Source organism: Phalacrocorax aristotelis, chromosome 2, assembly GCF_949628215.1.
Source record: "Phalacrocorax aristotelis chromosome 2, bGulAri2.1, whole genome shotgun sequence".
In the NCBI taxonomy this organism is placed as follows: domain Eukaryota; kingdom Metazoa; phylum Chordata; class Aves; order Suliformes; family Phalacrocoracidae; genus Phalacrocorax; species Phalacrocorax aristotelis.
The window spans coordinates 16,687,373-16,708,917 of NC_134277.1; the positions used below are offsets into that span (position 1 = coordinate 16,687,373).

At 36.8% G+C, this 21,545-nt stretch overlaps 1 protein-coding gene across 10 annotated transcripts in view; it reads left to right on the plus strand.

Annotated features, from left to right (window-relative positions):
- Positions 1-21,545, plus strand: part of ARHGAP12 (Rho GTPase activating protein 12) — an 80,809-nt gene that overhangs the window by 41,393 nt on the left and 17,871 nt on the right. For 2 of the 10 annotated variants that reach the window (XM_075082510.1, XM_075082502.1), the window contains exons 4-9: positions 184-324; positions 1,911-1,991; positions 9,853-9,978; positions 13,680-13,754; positions 16,539-16,600; positions 18,238-18,319. In XM_075082510.1, coding sequence (XP_074938611.1) covers positions 184-324; positions 1,911-1,991; positions 9,853-9,978; positions 13,680-13,754; positions 16,539-16,600; positions 18,238-18,319 — 567 coding nt within the window. Of the gene's footprint in view, positions 1-183; positions 325-1,910; positions 1,992-9,852; positions 9,979-13,679; positions 13,755-16,538; positions 16,601-18,237; positions 18,320-20,867; positions 20,991-21,545 lie in introns of all 10 variants that reach the window. The other 8 variants (XM_075082512.1, XM_075082505.1, XM_075082509.1 and 5 more) reach the window with 7 other exon arrangements.

Genomic DNA, 21,545 nt, shown 5'->3' on the forward strand with positions numbered 1-21,545 from the left:
GGAATTATCAAATATTTCTGTACTGTAAAAATACATCTCTCATTCTCTGATGTAAGATATAAAAATGTGAACTCCCTGCAATTTATTACTGTTCTCCTTCTAGTCAAATAATCTTTGATCTTTCAGATTTTAAAGCGCTTTCATTTTCTCAAAACTGCCTTGTATGTTTCTGACTACTTGTAGCATCTTTCATCAGAAGAAAACGACCACAGTTCTTGTTACAGCCAGTCAGATAGTCAGTATGGTTCTCCTCCAAAGGGTTGGTCAGAAGAGTTGGATGAACATGGTCAAACCTTATATACCAATGACTATACTAATGAAAAGGTACTTTTTCCTTCTTCTCGTCACGTGTTCTAAATTTTTTCCACTAATTCACTGTTAGAAATGCAGATTTCTTTTCTAAAAGTGAAATGCATACCTCAGCAGGATCTCCTTTTGTTTTTTTTAATATGCACAAAACTCTTATTTTTTATGTTCTTTACTATGCAGAAAAAGTTTTCTTGTTTCTGGTTGGGTATCAGTTTATACTAAATGAACATATGTGTAATTTTTTTTAACGCCTGCCCTCCCCCATCCTCTTGGTTACACTTCAGGAATGAACTTCATACCAATTACTGTCTTTTAATAGCTGTTTTTGTCTGTATAGGCCTCCCGGTTAGGATGGTTTTGAACTGAAAATAATGGTTTTGAACTGAAAATAATGGTTTTGAACTGAAAATAATGCTGCTTTATCAGCCTCATCCTTTACTTTACTAGAGATTTTCAGTACTGCTTTCAGATGTAGACAAACTTCTTAATTAAACTACAGCTGTATCAGCGGATTTATGTTCTAATATCTAATTGCTACTGAAAATTTACTATGATTCTGGGCACATCATAAAAATTTCTGCCACGTAGCATAAATGACAATATTGGTTTATATTTGTAAAGCAATCTGTTTTTCTAATGGTTTACTGAAGATGTGTTTAATTTTTTTAACTTCAAAAAATGGTCATTGTAACAGTAGCTTGTTTACCATATTATAGCACCACCTCTTCTCCTGTTGATGTATGCAAGGTTTTTTTTGAAATAAGTTTTTAAATAATTGAGTTTTATGTCAGTTTTGGAATGTTATCCTGCTTAATCTATTTCTGCTAAACATCTGCAGAGCACATACCTATGTTTTGGCAAATACGCAAACTTTTTTTAAATCGCACTGGGATTGATAGAAAAGTGTTTTATATCACAGTTTATTGGAAGGCAATCTTGTGAAACCTGCTTGACCCAAGAGTCTGGCTGTGGGTGTTTCTGTGCATATTTTTTCTGCAATCTTGTAGACTTTTGCTCATGACAATTCTTTCCTTTCTGCATAACGAGTCACAGTTGTCATAGTTTTGCCTCTTTGATTGTGTGAGTTGCAGAAATTATATTAACTTTGTGATTTATTTAGGAACTGCGTCTCATGTTCCTGCTGATGTTTTAAAAATGGAGCTGTTCAACAAGTGTGATTATCTCTTAAATTATTAGCAGTTGCTGGTTAAGCTTCTTGTAATTCTGTAATTTTATGTATAAAATACTTATGCAGATCTGTTGTAAAGATTGTGCTTCCTTAAACTGACACCATAATGTTGATAAGAGTGAGGTATGCCATCTTCAAAAATATATCTTTATCACAATCTCTTGTGTGTTATTGCAGGACTATTTTCTGAGGAGTTACAGAAGGAAAAGATTTAGTGAACCCAATTCAGGAAGTTGAAAACTTGCTTTTGTTGCTAACTAACCTTGGTTAGTTAATGGAGGTTGTGCACTAGACACTGCTGAAGTGGATGGCACTTCATTGAAAATCAACTTTAAATCCCAAGTATCAGAGATTTGTTGTGTTTTGGCTGTCACTCTGATTACATTTCCTATTATCACATTTCTTTCTACAGTGGATAAAACATGCAGATGAACAAGGTAGACCATACTACTACAGTGCTGATGGTTCCCGATCAGAATGGGAGTTACCTAAGGTGAGTGACCTAAAAAAGAAACTTTGACTTGGGGCTTTCCCCCATCCTCAGTAAAAGTTCTATGGGGCCTTTAATGGGAGTTATTCACAACAAGAGGACTTATATATTGCACTTGTTATTTCTTGCATTTTTGTGGAATTTCTGGTTGTGAAGGGGTCAAAATATACTCAAGGACATGAAAAAAGGATGTATGTAACCATTCAGATGTCAAAGAAGATCTTGTATCTTTGCTGAACTGAGCCTTTCATGTAAGGCTGCAGAATGATATTTGTGATATTGCTGTGATAAAGAAAACTTCTATGAGAAAAAAGAAAATTTTAACTACAAAATATTCCTGAGAAACTGTGGTCTAATTTTAGTACCCTCAAAAATGCATTACTTTTCTGTCACAAATTTCTAAATTTGGTGATTTAGGTGTTTTTTCAACACCTGTCTTATACAGGCAGGTGTTGAAAAACAAAAGTTTCAGCAGAGTGTTGTGGTATCTTTGAGGATGACAGTTTCACCAGAAGTGTCCTGGTATTTATTTATTTGGTAATGAAAATAGGAATTTGTAGGTAAGTGACAGAGCTAGGGACACTTGGTAGTCTGAGGGTGTACCTAATACTATTTAATTCTCATTTTCACTTTGGAAAACTATAGGACATTTCTCATAGTGATGTAGTTATACATCTTACCTGCTATTAGGATGTTTGTTCAATCCTACGTAGTAAAGTGACCATAAAAAAAAGAAAGTTTCACACGGAACTGTGTGCCTAAGTATATGAAAGAGCATGTTTCTCAGTTATTGTTTCATCAGTCCACAAAGCAGTGTCCTAAATCACTTCCGCTTAGAAAGGACCAACCTTAATAGGTAGTGCTCTTATATTTGTGAGAAAATATTTACACTGAAATTTACGAATGAAACTGTATACTAGACTCTTTCATTACATCAGTAAAAGTATGTGAGTCACCGAAGAGCTGAATTAGCTTTGTGAATTCTCCAGTGTTGGTCTGGTGTGTTAGATGACTTGAATTTTGTAACATACATAAGCCTAACAATATAATCTGTAACTATTGGTTTTAAAAGCTACTTAGCTATTGATTAGCCATTTGATTAAAGTCTGAAAATCTGCTAGACCAAGTTTTACTGGAAGCAATTGTTAGTTCAGTAAGTATAGTTGAAGTTAACTTTGGAGAATGTCTTGTGTACTTCATTCTGTGACTCCTGTGATGCAGAAGGTTTTGACTGTAAAGTTCTTTCCTACTTAAAAGAGGTTGGGTTTGGATTTGAATTAAAGCCAACTTATTTTGCTATTTAATCCAACTACAATAAGTCACAAAGATAATCCAGAACTGTTACCTGAGTCATATTAGGACAAAGGGATGAGGTCTAGTATTTGTGTTTAGTGCATGGTATTCTAGTGGTTCTAAAAAAATATCTGAGCTCCATTGCATCAATAGCCACCTACAGAATGAAATATAGTCTCTGTTTGGTGTTTGTGATCTGATATGCTTTAGTTCTTCTTTTTTTTTAATATGAAAATCACCACATTGCTGTTATAGACCTTCCTTGAAAATTATTTCTTCTGAGCCATTCAGGCAGAATGTACTCTAATTCCTTCTTGAAACTAGTAAATCTTGGGTGGCAGCAAATATCAGGTTAACAGATGTAAATGACCACTTGACTCTTGGATTTATGGTCCAAGAGCCTATGTATTTCCATAAATCCTTAGATTTTATCTTTAAATGCTGTGGAATAGATTAAATATTTCAGCAAAAGATTTAGCTAGTTTATGTAACTATATATCTGAAGAACATACAGCAGAGATGTTACACTTGTATTGAAGATCAGTCTCTCAAATCGTACTGAAGCTGGTTCCAAAAGTGCTCAGGAACAAATGAATTGGAAAGACAATATAGGCCGCAGAACTGCTTTGAAGAAAAATAATCTAGATTGAAAACTCTCATGAGTGGTGAGAGAAAACTGTAGAAAGGCTTCATTGTAAATCTTGCTTAAAGAAATTTGTTACTGGGGAAAAAACCCTACTTTTGGTCAGTCTTTTTTCCCTGGGGTATTTAGTTCAAATACTGCCTTCCAAAATGTCTTGTGAAACAAAGTGATGGAGTAGCATGGCCGTGTAATGCTGTGAAACCAGAAGGAGAATAATTTTGTTAGATGGCTGTTAATAATCTGGACTTCATTAGATATAAAAATAATCTGGAGGTTTCTGGAAATAGCACTTTAGCTGAACCAATACGATAACATTAAAAAATCTTCACTGTTATAGCATTAACTGTAAATGTGAACATGCTGGGGAATAACACTTCCACTATTCTTGTATGTGTGTTGAAAATTGTGAGGGTATACGCTGGGGGTTCTGTTACAAAACAAATTACTTTAGGCAGTCTCATAGAAAGTCATAGTCATAGAAAGCCCTCCAGTCATGTATGTTTAAATAACATCTAGGCATAGCTGAATGCCTCTGGCTAAAAACTGTATCTCAGATAGAGTGGTGTTGACAACTGCTGAAAAGTCTATTAGGACTCATGATGAGTGTAACCCGGCTTTTTGAGGTGGAACAGAATAACATACTGAATTATTCTTTGAAATGGATAATAAAGCATCTGGGACAAACTTACTGTTTTGATGTTAATATTTACAGACTGATACCGCAATTGCACTTTTTCTTCCCAGAGGTTCCGGCACCATTAGCTCCCCTCACTGCATCCAGAGAGGAGTCATTAGGTAGAGGAACTGCATTTTTGGCTGTCTTATGAGACTAGCAGTCTGTTAATTCACTCTGTGCACTGTCAACATCCAGTTAGAGCTCAGGGGGGAGCATCAATTCTGATACTCAGGAGAATGATTTTGCTGCCGGAGACCTGAGTGCTGTCAACACAGGATGCTGCATGAAAAATTGCAATAAAAGATGATGCTGGTAGTATCAGGAAGATATCATGCAATCAAATGGTGAAAGAAAATAAAGATGAGAATGTGTAAATAGTGTTGTGTTGTCTTATGGTTAATGCCAACTGGTTTTGTTCTGAGCAGTGCTGTTTGAGGTAATGCGTAATCTGTGTTGGCACTCATATCTACTGTAAGTCAATGCACTAAACAGTATCATTAGCAATAGTGAATAATCTTCACATTCTTGTCATAAGATTTGGGATTGCTCAGAGAAAGCTGAGACAGCCTCAGCTGATGTGAGGATCTAGAGGTTTTTTTTTTAAGGATAAAGGTGCAGATATTATGACAAACCTGCGATACATTTGAGAAGGTAGTCAGATTTCTTTCTTTATCTTTAATGTGTATATTTGTGTCCAAGAGGTGTGGTCTGGTCTTCCTCATTCGTCCTGGTGTTTGGTGATTCCCACCACTCTCCCCTCCTCCCAAATAAGAAGAGAGCAGGGGAAAAGTGCCCCTGGCTTCTGCTTGGGTGGGCAGCAGGGCATGTGGCAATCAGTGCTGACCTGGAGCTCTTCTTCAAAGATCAGCAGTCTTGGCGATCCTGAGGATTAGGAGGTGGAGCAGTAGATGTCCAGGGCAGCAAAGTGAACGAAGTGGGTTTTACAGAGGTGTCTTTCAGTCACTTCTACATCTGAGGTCCAGCTGCTTGGCCTGGTGGTTTCCTTGCTCTCCATAGGTTCTGTTCTTTCAGTGTGCCTGATGCCTCCAACTGCTGCCATCCAGATGTCCTACGGCAGAGAATGAGTTGTCTTCTTTCTCTAAAGAAAGAAAGGGAAGGGGTAGGGATGAAATTGTTAAAAAAGGCAAAAGTTCTTTTTCTTTATGTATGTTAAGAAAAGTGTGTCAGAAAAGCAAAACCTGTAACAGGTGTTAAGTCAATCACACCACCAAAAAATGTATTCAAAGACAATGGCAGCAATAGCACTGAAGGGTGGTTTCATTCTGAGGCAACACATATATATACACAAACACACACGTTATTTTTTAAATCTTTGATTTTAGACAGTCTGTTGGAACAACTGCAAATAATATGGTAGAGTATATGAAGGTGCTTGGAGTTCAGAATATTTTTAAGTGAAGTTGTTTTAATCTCTGCAGCAAGGTAGAGTAAAATGCTTAACTTCTAGTCTTCAAGTTTCACTCTTTTCTCTCTTCACCCACTGAGTTCCTTTCATCTGGCAGAGGATGATATTGTTAACGCAAATGAAGAAAAATCTTTGTTCTGTTTCTTAAAGCTGACAGATCTGTGTCATCTCTCTAAGAATGGGGACAACTGCTACAAATAACTCAGAGGTGTTATATTTATTTCAGTCACAATGGGGCTAGGACAGAGCCTTAAGCCATGCCATGTATCAGGTAAAAATTAAATATAAATCACTTGGCCAGTTGAGAGGGTTAGAAATTTTTTATACTAAGGCAAAGGAGGCTTTAAGTAGCTGGTGAAGGCATTGAGCGAATTCAGCAGTGAAAATAGCCCCGTATGACCTAAATTTACACCACTGGTGTCCTTACACTACTCCAAGAGCTGTTACAACAAGAAGTCTGTGTTACTTGGTGCATGCAATCAGGGTATGAACAACTTGCTCATGTCTTCCTTTCCTAATGGGAGATGCTTCCAATGAAATGAGGAGGAAGCTGGGGTGATGTGCCGGAGGGGTTAATGTAATGGGACAAGTTCGACTGTGTGGAGGATTTTCAAGGAGCACTGGTGTGCACGTTTGGAGTTCTGTGCTACATTATTAAAAGCTCTAGAATCCAGAAAACAATTGCGTCTCCTCTGGGTGCAGTGCTAAGGCATATGGTGTCACAGAGGTTGTCCTACCAGGCATTGTGTACTCTGGAATGGGTCAGTTTTACTGGACTGTATGGCTCTTGCCTGATGTCTGTCTTGAAGATTACAGCAAGGTTTAGGCATGAAAAGCCTGATTAGTGTCTGTAAAAATACGATTTTGTGTGAGGGAAGGAAAGCCCAACCTGCTTGCTTATTGTTGCTGATAAACAGTGGGAAGTATCATGGCAAATACCTGAAGGAGAGACAACAGCTCTGCAGATGGGACACCTTCAGAGTGCCGGTAAATTAATCTGACCTGAAACTGTTCTGCAAGGCTTTTTTCGAACTAGGAGGATTGGAGGGGAGAGGTGGTGCTGGTGGAGCAGATGAAAGAGTAGCAGGGGTACAGGCATCTGACCTGGTCACTGAAAGCTCTGGCTACTTCTCTCTAGCCAGTGGACTCTATCCAATCTAGAGGATGGCTACTTCAGTTGGAAAATGCAGAGTCTGAAACAGTATCTGTATCTCACTGTAATTCTCTTTGGTCATCACAGATCAATCAATTTATTTTAAAAATAGAGGCTTCTCTTGAGAAGCTTTCTCTTTTTCCCCCTTAGCAGTATGTTCTACTGTTTGTAATGGAGAAAAACACCCTCCACCCCCCCACCCCCCCCCTCCATAAATGCTTGGGCAAAAAATGTTTACTTGACATCTCTATTGTGAGAAAATGGGGCAAAAATATCAAATGTCCCTTTAAAGGCTTGTTAGTTAACTAACACCCTTTGTATCACCAATGCAAATTATTTAAGCTGTTGAGGTACATGACTCAGTGTTCTGAGTTGTTAGCAATGCTTCATTAATGTGCTCCACATACTGTTGCTTTGCTTTCTTGTTAAATGTTTTGTATAACTAGTCTTTCATATTACTTTATAGGTCTTTTCTCCTTCAAGATGGGGTTGTCTGTTAGCTAAGTTGACTGCTGGTGGCTTGTGATGATGGTATCAAAGGCACCTTTTAAATATAGATCACCTGTAATTGCGCTTATGCCTATATCCCAACTCTTAATACTGGTTTAAATTCAAGGGAAGTGACTTTTTAAACAGTCAAAGACTTATTTTACTTAAATTCTTTGAGTTACTCAAATGGAAAGTGCATGGAGGATTTCCATAAATAATATTCACCAGTGTCACGGAAGTGTGTGTGTGTGTGTATGTATATGTATTTCTGAAATATATTGTTCTGTTTCATAGCAAGAAATGTATTTGAATTGCTCACTTAAATGCTTTAGAAGTGCTGCAGGGAATGTGGTTTGGTTTGTGGCAACCTTCTGTGATTTAGACAGTTTCATTGAAAATTATTTAGATTTTAGTTGAATACAGGCAATTTTGCTGCATATTGCTTAGCTTGCTGACACAGGTTGATCTGTAGGAGCATCTGCCAAGTGGATACTTCCATAACAAGAAAGTAAGCTGGTATTAGATGCCTTGCAGAATGAATGATGCTTCAGGTTTCATTTAACAAGGGAACAAACTGAGAGTTGCTTAAACCTCACCACTGTAAGGAAGCCGTTGTCATGTCAGTGTAAATGTGCTGAACCCAATACAAAGTCAGTGCAGTCTCAAAAGTAAATCTCTATAGTGACAACCAAGTAATTTCTGTCTGTGGATGAGCTACCAAATTTTATTCTTGGTACAGCAAGATCCATTTATTTGGGAGTATTTTCCTACTGTTGTGCATATTGAAATAATTTAACAGAAACACTGAAGTTGCTTACCTTTCAATCATCTATTGACTCGGAGCATGAACTCTATGCTTAGTAAAATACAAAGCTAACACAAGCATAGTGTCTACCATTGCAGTAGTAATCCCAATTCTTTATTTGGGCAATAAGTGTAACTGTGTTATGCAATTTAGCATAAATTTAGCATTTATGTGATTTAGGTTAAACCTTGCCATGTTTCACTGGTATGTGTAGGTATAGGTTATTCTGTCTTTGAAGACCTGAGGCTCTGAGCTTATGGTAGGAATCAGTAGCAAAACCATGGAATTCAGTGTGTTTGCAAAGAATATTGCTTTAGCCTTTGTAAATTAAAAGGGTGCTTTCCTTTGTTGCTTCTTACTCAGTGGATTGTAGTCCTTTATATGACTCTGCAAATGCTGCCTTATATTTGTTTCTAAGTGCAGATTTTAGACTTCAGATGCTGAATAGAAAGAATTAGATTTTTAATGACTTTAAAAAAACCAAACCATACATTGATGTTTTAATTTCTTGTTTGTATTTCCAGTATTAAACGTTGTTTGAAATAACTTTATAAAGAATTATAAAAATACCTCAGTGTTGGTGGCGATGATTTAAAATGACAATGCTACTTATATGTATTCTGAATGCTGAGATCTAATTAAATGCTGGGTCTTCTTCATGGTCTTCACATTTTCTCAGCCTGTGCATCTTTGGATGCTCTTGAGTTATTAGAAAACCTGTGTTATGATAAATCCATTCTCTGGCTGTTACAGCTCTGCTAAGTCTTAAAATTATTCCCTGCTAAAAACTTATTTTCTGTGCTTATGTACATTCCACATCAGCAAATCCTTTTGTAAGTACTTTGATGTGATTATTCTGAAACAGCAAGTTCTTACCCCCTGTTTTCTCTCCTAGGCATCCCAAACCTTTGAGTTAGAGGATTGTATCCAAGTGATCATGACTGTCAATCTAAATGTCTTACTGCAGGATAACAGGGGTTTTGTTTTCTTACGCAAGAGCTGGACAGGTGGTATAGTACTGTCAGTGCAATATGAAGAGTGAATGTTTAAATCTTGTATTTATTCAAATTCCTTGGTAGTTCCCAATACGCTGGTTGGTTGCAAAACCAGCAGTAATCTGTTGCACAAGAAATCAGACATCTGTTTGTCAAGGGGAAGCATTTCCCCAACAGGCCAGTCTTAGTTACTGCCTCGGAGAGGACTGCAGCAGAAAGGGCAGTTCTGAAGAGTAAATGCAAAATGAAACCAAAGCTATTTTCACACCCTTGAGTGTCCTCAGGAATCTGAAAGTCTGCACTGTTAAGGTGTATGAATGGTATGTCCAGGTCTTGTTTGCATGAATTATATTCTACTTATAGTTTGATTTTTCTCTTCTTTAGTATAATGCTTCACCACAGCAGCAGAGAGATATAATAAAGAGTAGGAGTCTGGACAGGAGGCTACAGGAACCAATAGTTTTAACAAAATGGAGGCACAGCACAATTGTGTTGGACACCAACGATAAGGTAGGAGCAAGTTAAACAGCATGCTGGAATATCAACTCTTTCTGATGTGTATAGTTTTTAACAGAAATGAGTATGCATGAATTTCTGAAAGCTCATTTTTCTCATATTCTGTTGTATCATTGTGTATAACATTCAGCGAAACCAAGGGCTGTTTGATAACTTTACTATGGTTACTTTGTGAGTAGTAGCTCTCTTGATATCTTTGAAGTGCTTTCACTAGTGTTGAGGGTTTGGCATACACAGCCATTTTACTTATAATTGGGTATTTCCTCATTCAGTTTAGGCAATGGAGTATAATTAGGGTTTGAAATCAAGAATTAGGGATATAGGTGAGGTTCTCATGTAAGGTATAGTGATATTTCATGCCTGAATGTTTTAATTGTGGGAAACACCAAGTAGGAATACACTTGAAAGATTGTAGATGATTAGTTGAAATATTCATAGAACTGAAATGAAAGTTGCACTTAAGTAAAAATTATACTTTAAAAATAGAAGTGGTAGTATTATATAGTGGATTTATCCCTTTAATGACTGTTCCATTGATCTCACAGAATGGTAGGGGTGGAAGGGACCTCTGGAGATCATCTTGTCCAACCCCCCTGCTTGAGCAGGCACACCCAGAGCAGGGGGCACAGGAAGGTCCAGGTCCAGGCAGGTTTTGAATGTCTCCAGGGAAGGAGACACTACAGCCTCTCTGGGCAGCCTGTGCCACTGCTCTGGCACCCTCACAGGAAAGAAGTTTTTTCTTCTTTGCACTGTAATATCTCAAGTAAAGAGGAAAAGTTGTGCGTGGTCACAGCAGGGTTGTAATATTGTTACTGGAGGACAGAGGGCAGTACAGAAAGTGCTGAAATGCTGGGCTTTGATCCTCCTGGGCTGAGTTGGGAGTTTAGTCTGAAAAGCGCTGTGGGTCAGTAACAGCAAAAGCTGTTTACTGCCTGTTCTTAGTGCATGTTCTTGGTAGCCTGTTTTGGGCTGTTCAGTAACAGATGCTGTTTAGGCCAACAAGGAGACAGAGCCTCTTCCTTGCTCTCCCTCTGCCTGTCTGTCTGTGGTTTGATTTTTTTTTTTTCTTGTTTGCTTGTTTGATTTTGTTTTGTTCCAGCCATCCCTGCCTGTTTTGGGACATGCTGCCTGTGGGTGAGGAGAGGTTGATGTGGGCTGAGTGGGGAGGAACTGAAATGGGTATTGTAGGGTGCTGACTGGCTGGTTTTTTGTAACTTCACAGCAGTCTGTCCCAAGAGGAAAGCCTGTAAGTGGACCTGCGTAATGACAGATGTCAAAGACAAACTTAAATGGTCAAAACACGGTAGTTGTAATGAAAATGGATCTGCTGCCCAGAATGTTACTTGCTTGACCTGTCGTTTCCATTACGCTTTAATGGCTTTCCTCATTATTATGGAGTATAGGAGAGTAGGTTGTCATGAGTTGACTTAGTTCCTCAGAACAGGATTTATTTGATTTGATCTTAAGCTTTTGAGCTGTCAGTTTAGAATATATAATACGTGGTGCTGAGGAGGCAGTGGACTTTGCTTGGCTGGAGACTTTGCACCTGTACACATTAGTTTAGCTCAAGCGATTCTGAGGTCCCTTTACCGCTCCTTTCCTCTCCTGACTCCTTTTTATACATCCTTCTGTACTGAGTATGTTGTGGCACTGCATGAGATGGCCTAGACAGAGTCCTGATAAATCAAAGCTGAGTGGATACTTCTAGCCTCACGTGCAGTTTACACTTCACAGATATGAACAGTTCTGTTGGAGGTCGCTTAAAGTTTTGGCCTCACTTTTAAAGGAAGACATATCTCTTTATTTTTTGGTGTAAGATTTACTTCTGTGTTGGAATGACCTCGATGTAGTGCTGCACTGAACGAAGAAGCTTTTGTAAAACATTGAATAAGGGAAACTGTTTACTTTTCTTCAAGACTCAGGGTCCAAATACCAAGACCTTAAACCTATGAAGGAAGCATGCAAATGTACATACGTCTAGTGTAGTAACCACTGTTAACTACAGTTAGCATGGCATATATGAGCCATACTTGTAAAGTCTAAGTCAGTGGCTTAAAGTTCTTTTGACAGCTTCAAAACACACAGGCAGCATGTTAATGCTGAGGAGACTGTATAGTTCATATAAAGCACAATGTTAATGCTTTGAGAAAATTAAAAATGTGTAGTGGAGCAATAAATTAGTGTTTTGTGGAAAAAACAAATCTTGTTTAGTGCATTGATGCACCCATTTTATTACCACTGGCATGCACACTGTTACATATACTGCCTTAAATTAGTATGTGAAAGGGAATAGTTCGTGACCACAAATACTAGATTTCTTGTTCCAGAGCTGCTTAGCATATGAAAGCTGTCTCAAATTCAGAATGAAATAGAATTAGAAAGAACTGATATTTAGCTGGATAGGCACATCAACCCCAAATTAGCTTTTTAGCTGACTCCTAGGGAAGCTATTTTCTTTTTATTTTCCTTATTTGTTTTTCCTGGAAAAACAACACAACTCAATTCTATGAAAACAGGCCAGTCAAAAGAGCGCCTGAAATGTGTCAGAGTGAAAAGTATGGGTTGCCATGGCTGACAAGAATTTGATGGTATCAAATGTACTTGTTAACTGTTTATTGGCTGTGGCACAGATCTGTATGTAGCCATCAGCTAAAAAATCTGGTAAGCAGAGGGGAAAAAAAACCTTCCAGGGAGGGACAACATTGATTTCCTTAATGTGATCATCCTGGGCACCCCACCCCCCCGGATATCTGAAAACATGGAACATCTAGGCTATTAAGAATGCTAATGCTAATATTCTCTGTTGTTATGCTCCTAAAAGAACTAGTGGACCACTTCTGTGGGTAGATTTGCAAGTGGATCTTACAGCACGTGTGTGCAGAGTGTTATGTAATGCTGGAAAAGCAAACTGAATTTGGGAGAGCTGTCAAGGGAATTAAAGAGAGGGAGGGGAAGTAATGTGGTAACAGTAACAGAGAACAAGTGATGTTTTTCTAATGTTTGGAATTCTTTACCAGATTTTTCAAGCGGTGTATTTGTGCAAAGCAATCATTACTTCAGAGGAAATGCACATGCCTTTTTTGTTCTAGATGGGCAATTTTTCTAGTTTTCAGGGATCTAGTACTTTCTTCTTTAGATCCATAGTTAACGTCTACCTTAAAACAAAAATCTGAATCTCTATAAATTTTCAGTGCTCGATTATAAGGAAACTAATGAACCTGACTCACAAATGGATAGAGCTGGTATATGCTTTTCCACATGTATAACAATTTATTTTACTAACCTTATATTTACTAACCCCACAGAGACATAATCTATTCTTTAAAATCTTGGTATTTATTATATGATGCCCTGTAATAAGTTAGTATTATACATGTGCTTCATAATTCAATAGCAATGTCGTACAAAAAATCTGCCCCTTAATAAGGATGAAAGCGTTGCTTTACGCTGATACAGTATGTATTGATATTTTTTTCAAATGGATGTGTGCTATTAACCCAATTTGTGTTGTCTGTAAATCTTGTCAGAACGCTGTTTAAGCTGGTTTGTAATATAACTATCTGAGAACATCATGAATGCTTAAAGTACTTTTTTTGTAATGTTCAAGTGTGTATAAATAAAGTGGCTTTAGGGTTTAAAAAATAAAAGAATTGTAAGGAAGATAATAACTTACGTTGCGTATTTGAATTTTATAGGAATCATCAACTGCTTCTAAGGCCAGTTTTCCTGAAAATGAGTCCTCTCCTTCTTCACCAAAGCATCAAGCCACAGTCAGTATGCAAAGTGTTTAAATAGATAAGTAGATGTTGTAGCAACTGGGCTATTCATGATTAGAGAATTGAGGGTAAGCCTCCTTGTATTGAGAAAAATAATGGGATAAAAGTATTTGAAGGCTTTACATTTTAAAAGGGATGCATTGCATCCAGCTGTGTTTTCAGAAAAAATGTAAATGTCTTTGGTTTAAATACTATTTGGCGATAGGAGATTAAGTTAAAAATTCACTGTGCAATAAAGTTATGATAAATTATGTAGAACTCAGTTTACTTCCTCCAACAGTCATGTCTTCTCACCTAGCAACTTGGAAGGTAAATGCAGAACCAAAATCCCCCTCTCTACAGAACCTCTCGCTGTCAGTAATCAGTAATAGTCTGTCGTATTCAATATCATTATTTTTTACTTGTCTTTGAGTCTCCTTGAAAAGACATAGAGGACCTGGCATAAATAAACTGTCTTTTTGATTTAGTAGAATAACTGCTGGGAAGAAAACTTGTTAAACTCGTTATGAATGTTTAACAGATTTTTTTTTTTCCTTCAGATTATATTTTAAATGTGATCATTGTTTTTAAATAGTAGGAAATAAGTTTTAAAAAAATGAAGTTTTTATCCTTTTAATTTTGGAACTGTACTACAATAACATTGAAATATGTGCCGTGATCAATTTTAGCAGCCCTTTTATAGGTAGCTCAGGGCATTAAAGGCACAACTTCTCCTGTTTCATTCTTACTCTGCACACAGAGGAGTAATTCTCTGGGTTATGCATGTAGATTAATTCTTAGAACTCTTCAAACAGTTTTCCACAATAAAATAAACAGTGTCTATTAAGCAAGCATAGCTGATAGCCTTAGACATAAGCAATTATTGCTGCATGTATTCTAATTTCTTGAAATGTGGTTCAGTCCTTGAATCATTAAAATTCTATTTTGTAGAACAACTTACTGCTGCTTTATCTAATAGAAAAAAAATCTTTATTTTCTTTAGCTGTCCCGTGGGATTTAAATATTACAAAGAAAGCTGGTGAATTTTTCTGTGTTTCGATCCTTAACTTGCTTTCCACTTCCTTTTCCCTGATTACAGCAATTTTCCCATTAGTACCCCCTAGTGTTGCTGCTAAGTAGGGCATTGTGATATTTCTGAATAATTCTTTGGAATGTTCCCACTGGTTCCACCATGAGTAATTTATTAAAGTTTATTTGAGCAAGGGGGCATGGATTGCTCAGTCACTGTGAAAGATGGTGACAGGCAGTTCCACCAACTAAAGCCAAAGGTTTGTTAAAAGGGTGTAATGAATGGGACTGTTAGGTGGTCTGCATGGATCACAAAAAGTGATCTAAAGAACGTGCTGATTTCTTTGGGAGGGAGCTGTGGGCATGGGGGAGGGAAGTGCCTCATTTCTTTATTGAAAATATAAATTTTAGAAATTTTAGAAAATAATGTATATATCACGGGCTTGGGAAAGCATTCCAGCCAATGGAGATATTGGAGTAAGAGTAGCAGTTACCATTGGACTGAAATAACATCTGAACCACCAGCTAAACACCATTATCCTTGAAAACATGTCTTTTGTATTTTATGTCCTCTGCTTGACACATGCAAGTAAAATTTTGAATGTTCATGAAAACCAGATCTGTGTCTTTGCTAAAAGTATTGTCACAGTATTCCAGCAAAAAAATTTCTCTTTGATACTGTGTTTTACAGTTATGGTCCACTTAAATTTGAGATTTAGAGGAGAATGCTGGAGAAGATATATCTTCTGTTTTCACTGGATCTAGAATTGAGGACATTTTTGTTATGATAAAACTAATTTGGATTCTTTCCCTAGTTGATTATTTCAACTAATAGCTTCATTCTTAAATTAAGAACTGTTACAAGCTGTTACAGAAAAAGGAATTGATTAAAAAAATAATTTAACACTCCTTTAGCACCATTCACTGGTAGGACAAGGCTGGGGTGACAGGAGAGAATGATAGAATTTGTTACCTCATCTTCAGAGTCACAAATGATATAGATTAATGATTTTCCTTTCTATCCCAGAATATTTTTTTCAAACATTCCTTTATATTTTAGTATTTTTGCATAGAAACTAGAAATATTTATTCTAAATATTTGAAACTTGCAAATACCCTTCTTGTTCAGTGGTATTTTTTTCCACTGGTCACTGACTGATCTCCAAATTTGTATGGAGGCATACCAATATAAATGATTTTCATCAGCAAGACATAACTAAGTAGTTTAAAATTCTAATATTTTGCTTGGGGATAAGAAGAAATAGGACATCAAAGAAATGTTTCACTCATCTGTTTTTGAAATGAATATGTTAATACTTTTATGCATTTCAACCATGTTTTATTTAAAATACGCAATTATGTTAAAATAACTTGGAGGAATTTTGTCAGAATTTAGGCTGTTTGTCAGCCATTTCCTTTTTAGGTAAAGGACACAAACACAAATGTACTATTACACAAATCATAAATTTATGTTTAAAATTTCCACTGTCTGGTACCACAAATGATTTAGTTCGGCTTGTCCAAAGAACCGGGCCTTGAAGGAGGAAAGGTTTTTACTCTCTGTATGGCAATGAGTACTTCCCCAGAGGAATTCTGATTTTGCTGATTTCTGCATATTTAATTATACTTATGATAGTTTCTTGAAGTTATAACATGGGCAAAGGTGGCTCATAGCCAGAAATTGATTATTTGGGGGATTGAATTCAGTGCTGTGATGGCAATAGGAGCAGATTTTCTTACATATTTGTTATGTCTTACTCTATCTTACAGGGTCAAGAGAAGTATGGGTCGTTAAATGTGACAAAAATTACAGAAAATGGGAAGAAAGTTCGGTAAGTCTTGGACGTGTAGAAGTACATATGTGTAAGGGTTTGCATAAGGTATCTGACTTCTCTGTTAGGATACCATACTGCGTTTTACAATTTCTTACTTTTTGTCTGGATTTACCTTAGAGGTTTTCCTGTAGGACACAGTGTTTCCTTATCCCAAAGTATGTGTTTCTGCCAGTAAGCCTAAAGATAATGGACTTCAGAGAGCCAGAGACTCATGTATGCCAGGGCTCCACACAGGGCAGTGATTTCATGAAGTTGTACTGATGAGAGACAGCTTTTTAAAATGGGATTGATTGATTTATTTAGGAGAAAATCTGTATAGGTTGTAGCCTGTCTTGTGCCTTGAATAGAATTGGTATAAGAGGGGCTTTCAGACATTCACTTTGTCTCCTTTAATTTCCAAAGAGTGTATGTGTTGTGCTCCCTAATTCTTCCTTCACTCTACTTGTGAAGGGTTTGAAGCAGAAAGTATCACCAGCATCCCTGTAGGTGATTAATATCCTCATTTCTAACTTCCTTCCTCTGCCTCACAGGCATGCATTAACATTATAAATCATAATGTATAATCAAGTAATGCTGTCTAACTTACATTTCTGGTTTTTTTTTGCAAAGAGTCAGTGTTAAATACTGCATGAGCGTGGCACATCCTCAGATTTAATTTAGGTTTACTTTACTTTCTTAACTTCTTTTTTTTTTCCCATTTAATCTTTTAGGTCTAATACTGTGTTATATCTAGTTCGGTGTTTTCCAGACTTTTGATACCTAAAGCATGCTTTTCCTGAGGATTAAATAGTCAGCACCCAGCTGATATTCCAGAGCCACCCTGACCTAGTCCAGTGCAGCTGAGCAGCACATATGACTCCCAGTTTGGTTCCTCAGAGCTGCTCCTGAGAGCTTGGTAGGAAAGGGTGGACAGTGGCTCATGTAAGGTGCTTCTGGGAGAGTATACTCTCACCATTTATGTTGCATCTGTTGGAATCATTGATCTGGATTGCTGGGCTGCTGCACAGAAAGATGCAACATGGCCATCCTGTCACTTTGAGTGCTGTTGAATAATAATTCACGTTTAGGCAATGGGAATAGATTTCCAGGACTTGTCAAGACTTTTATTTTTTTAACCTCAGGAGGACAGGTACTCAGGCTTAAAAAAATTTGTCAGGCAGCCGGAACAACCCATTTGTTCTTTCTCTACATTTTTCAGGCATGTAGCAAATATTTTATTGCCAGTGTAAATGAGTTTTTTACATAAATGTGGGACACTTGCATCCCAGTTCATGTGATCAACCAATTTTAGAAATATGCAGTACTTTGGCACGATGCCAATCTCCTAAGTACACAGTAGGCTGAGTGTTCTAGATTAGCCCCTTTGAAATTATAATTGTATGGTGTTTCTTCTGGTGAACTGCTTCCACTCCTAATTAGCTTGGTTTGATTTAGATTTTGATGGTCAGGCTGGGACTGTTAACATACGTTCCCTTCTACAAATTCGATAGCAGTTAAGACTTACTGATGGCACTAATGACCGTATGTATGGTTAAGTATATTAACATGCAGGTCAGCTGGGCAACAATGATTGACAGTTTAAATATCTGCTTTCAAAGTTAATTTATCTTACATTTGTTTACAAATACTTACAGAAAGAATTGGATGTCGTCATGGACAGTGTTACAAGGTTCATCACTGCTGTTCACTAAAACCCAAGGAAGTGGAACCGGCTGGGTAAGCTCAGGAACAATCCCCGCCCTCATTTAAGTGTTAATCACATAAAGCACAGTAAAGTAAAGCCCTCTTACTTGTAGGGCTTAAATACTGATATGCATGCATAATTTAGAGAAAAATGAGTGTGTGTAAGTTAGTGGGGAAAACAGTGTAATGTAACAATTATGATGTAGAATGAGAAGAAAACCAGTTGTATTTTCTTATATTTCAGAAACATTTTTTTAATTTGATAAGTAAGAAGCTGAGAGAGAGGTATTCAAGTGCCCTGTAAGCTTGGTGTTTTTGCTCCAGGCCAAATATTTTTTGTGTTCCTTACCATTGTGTTTGTCTAAAGAGTTTGTTTTATTATTCTTGGATATTTTTTCATAAATTCCCGGTAATTTTGAATGTGATACATATAATAAAATAGTCTGAAACTGTTTGTTGCGTTGGACTATTTGAATAATGTAGTATTGTTGCCCTATCATTTGGTCTTCACCTTGCTTGACTCCATGTTTTGTTTATCTGCATAGTACATGACAAGTATTTGTATCTGTTTTGATGTCTGGAGACCTAACGAGAAGCATCACACTGACTATTATGATTATTCAATTTTTATATAATCTCTAGTTTAATAGCACTATAATGAAATTGGCTATATTTATCCAACTGCATTCCAATATTAGGTATAGAAATGATTCTTTATGGCTTGCTTACCTACTTTTGCAGGTCTGACTTTAAACTGTGTGGATCTCCTGTAATAACTAAAGAGAGGTCAGATTCAGTATTTGTTATTCCAGTGTATTATCATGCAAATTCCAGCAAAATTGCATCTTACAGATATGTGCTATCTTGCTGTGCTTTGCTGATCTTTCCACTTGGCTCACTTTCTCCTGCTGCGCTTCTTTTTGGATAGTGAATTGGTATCGACAATTCTTCTCTAAAGCATTGAGTTCATCTCAGAGCTGTAAACATAATTTTTTTGCCTTTCTATTGCTGTAGAAGGGGTGGTTGGAAAAAAAATGGGTGAGGACAGATAAATAACAACCTTTGGTGTAGAAGAGAGTGGAGAGATTCAAGTTGGGCAAGATGGTCAAGCAGAAGGAAGAGGGAACTGAAGGGAAAAGAATAAAGATTAAAGGCATGAGATAAGGTAAATTACGGTGTCTGGTAGGAAGTAGACCTGGTGACCTAAGGAGGTCTGCCCACACCGTATGTGGGGAGGGGAGGAGAATGTGATGCGCATCAGAGACAAAGCACAGAAAAAAGACTAGAAACACGTATATATCAGAAAGTTATTGATTTTTTCCACCTGTAGACATTGGGACACTAGATAAAAATATAATTACGATTACTCATCAGTGAGAAAAATACTTCCAATAAGAAAATGAACAGAACTTGTGAATTTTTTTAATAGAACTTTTATAACAAAGTACGTTGAAGAAATATTGAAGAAGCTTAAAAGGTGAGATTTGAAGCAGGACGTACTGGGATTTGGAAGGTTTTAAAACTCATTCCCTTACCTTCTGTCATGCCCTTCAGTTGTTGTGTGTTGTTTAGTCAAATTTGATTTCATCACCCTACTTCATAAAATGGGAAATACCTAGCCATTCCGAGGTCAGGTTTGATATTTAGTCTCAGTGCACAAAGAATACTATTATTTTTGCAGCAGACTAATATTAATGATGGAAACTGGTAACTTTTACAATTTCCTTTTATATCTGAGAACCAAAACGTACTTTAATTTTATAGGTATAAATATACATGTTTGGAAAGTAAAACATTTTGCCTGAGTAAGTGATCAAGTTCCAAAAACTTGATTACAGCTACAAATATTCTTAAACCAAATGTAGCTGTAGATCAAAAAAACATTATTTTAACTCTAAGTTGATATCATTAAAACACACGGTGCTAAACTAAGATACTGTTTATGAACGTGTGATATGGTTATGAGTGAATGTGTACCCAAATGAATTATCCATAAAAGACAATCATGCAACTCCGCTTATTGCTTAGGGATACTAGTGTAAGTTATGTTACACCTTCCAAATACTGTCACTTGAGGGGGAAAGGCGTAAATCGTTTTGATAATTTAAGTGGAGCAAAGGTACCATAGTCAAATATATTTCTGTGGGAGACTGTCAGGTATGTGTACTGTGAAGTATTGAAGTAGGGTCAGCAAAATAAATATCAACAGTAGGAACAGAATAAAGTGAAGCTTGAAATATTAAGGGAGAACGGCCTTCAAGGACTTTGTGTTGTATACCTGCATACTTGCAGTTGGCTTTGTAAATATGTAATTAAATATTCAGCACACGTTCTCTTTGCTCTCTGTAGGAAATTTTTTAATGGGTGTTAAAAATTCCACCTTACCTCTCAAACTTCGACCCGTATCGGTATTTTAATATGGTGAAGTCAGGTCTAACAGTTTGACATATAAGAATTAAATTTCTTCTTCATCTTATCAGAAGAATATTTGTTTAGCATTTATCTAGTGATTGATATAACCAGATCCTTTTTTGTGCATTGTTTTGTGACTTCATCACTTTTCTTCCTTTTTCTCATCAAGTCATTTTGCCAAGGGGGCTCAATTCCTGAGCTCTTGCTCTCGCTGCTTTCTTCTTGGAAAAATGCTCTCAGTCGTCGACCTGCTGTCACCTATGTAAACTCTGACCAAGTTTCAACTATCACTGTATGTGTTCTTGTTGCATGCCTCTTGTCACTGTAAGGCTATTTGCCACTAATCTTGAAAGTAAATTTGAATTTTTCCAAGGTTTAAGTTTTGTCACTTCATGTAACATCTTATGTATCCTGTTTGCTGCTTTCTGAAAGTCATCCAAGGAGCTAACACAAGCGTATTGCAATAATCCTGTAATTGCTCTAACGGAACAAAGTAGAAAGAGTGTCTGGTTCATCAGTGCCAGAATTATAATCCTGGATTTGCCTACTACTGGAACCACTAGTGTCTTGACTAATAAGCAGCATGATATGGTCATTTTTTTAACAGACATTTTATGTCTAATTCTTTCTAACACAGCTAATTCAGTATGTTTGTAAGGTACCTATGATGCTATTGATGCAATGATATACATGTTGTTAGTTAATCCTATCTGTAATTGGAATACTCAAAATGTAAATATTACACATAAAAAGCTGAAAGGAAAAGAGCTAAGGGTGTTCTGGTTTTATGCCACATACAGAAAGCTGATGTAGATTTGTAGGACTCCTTATATGTATTTTAAGCATC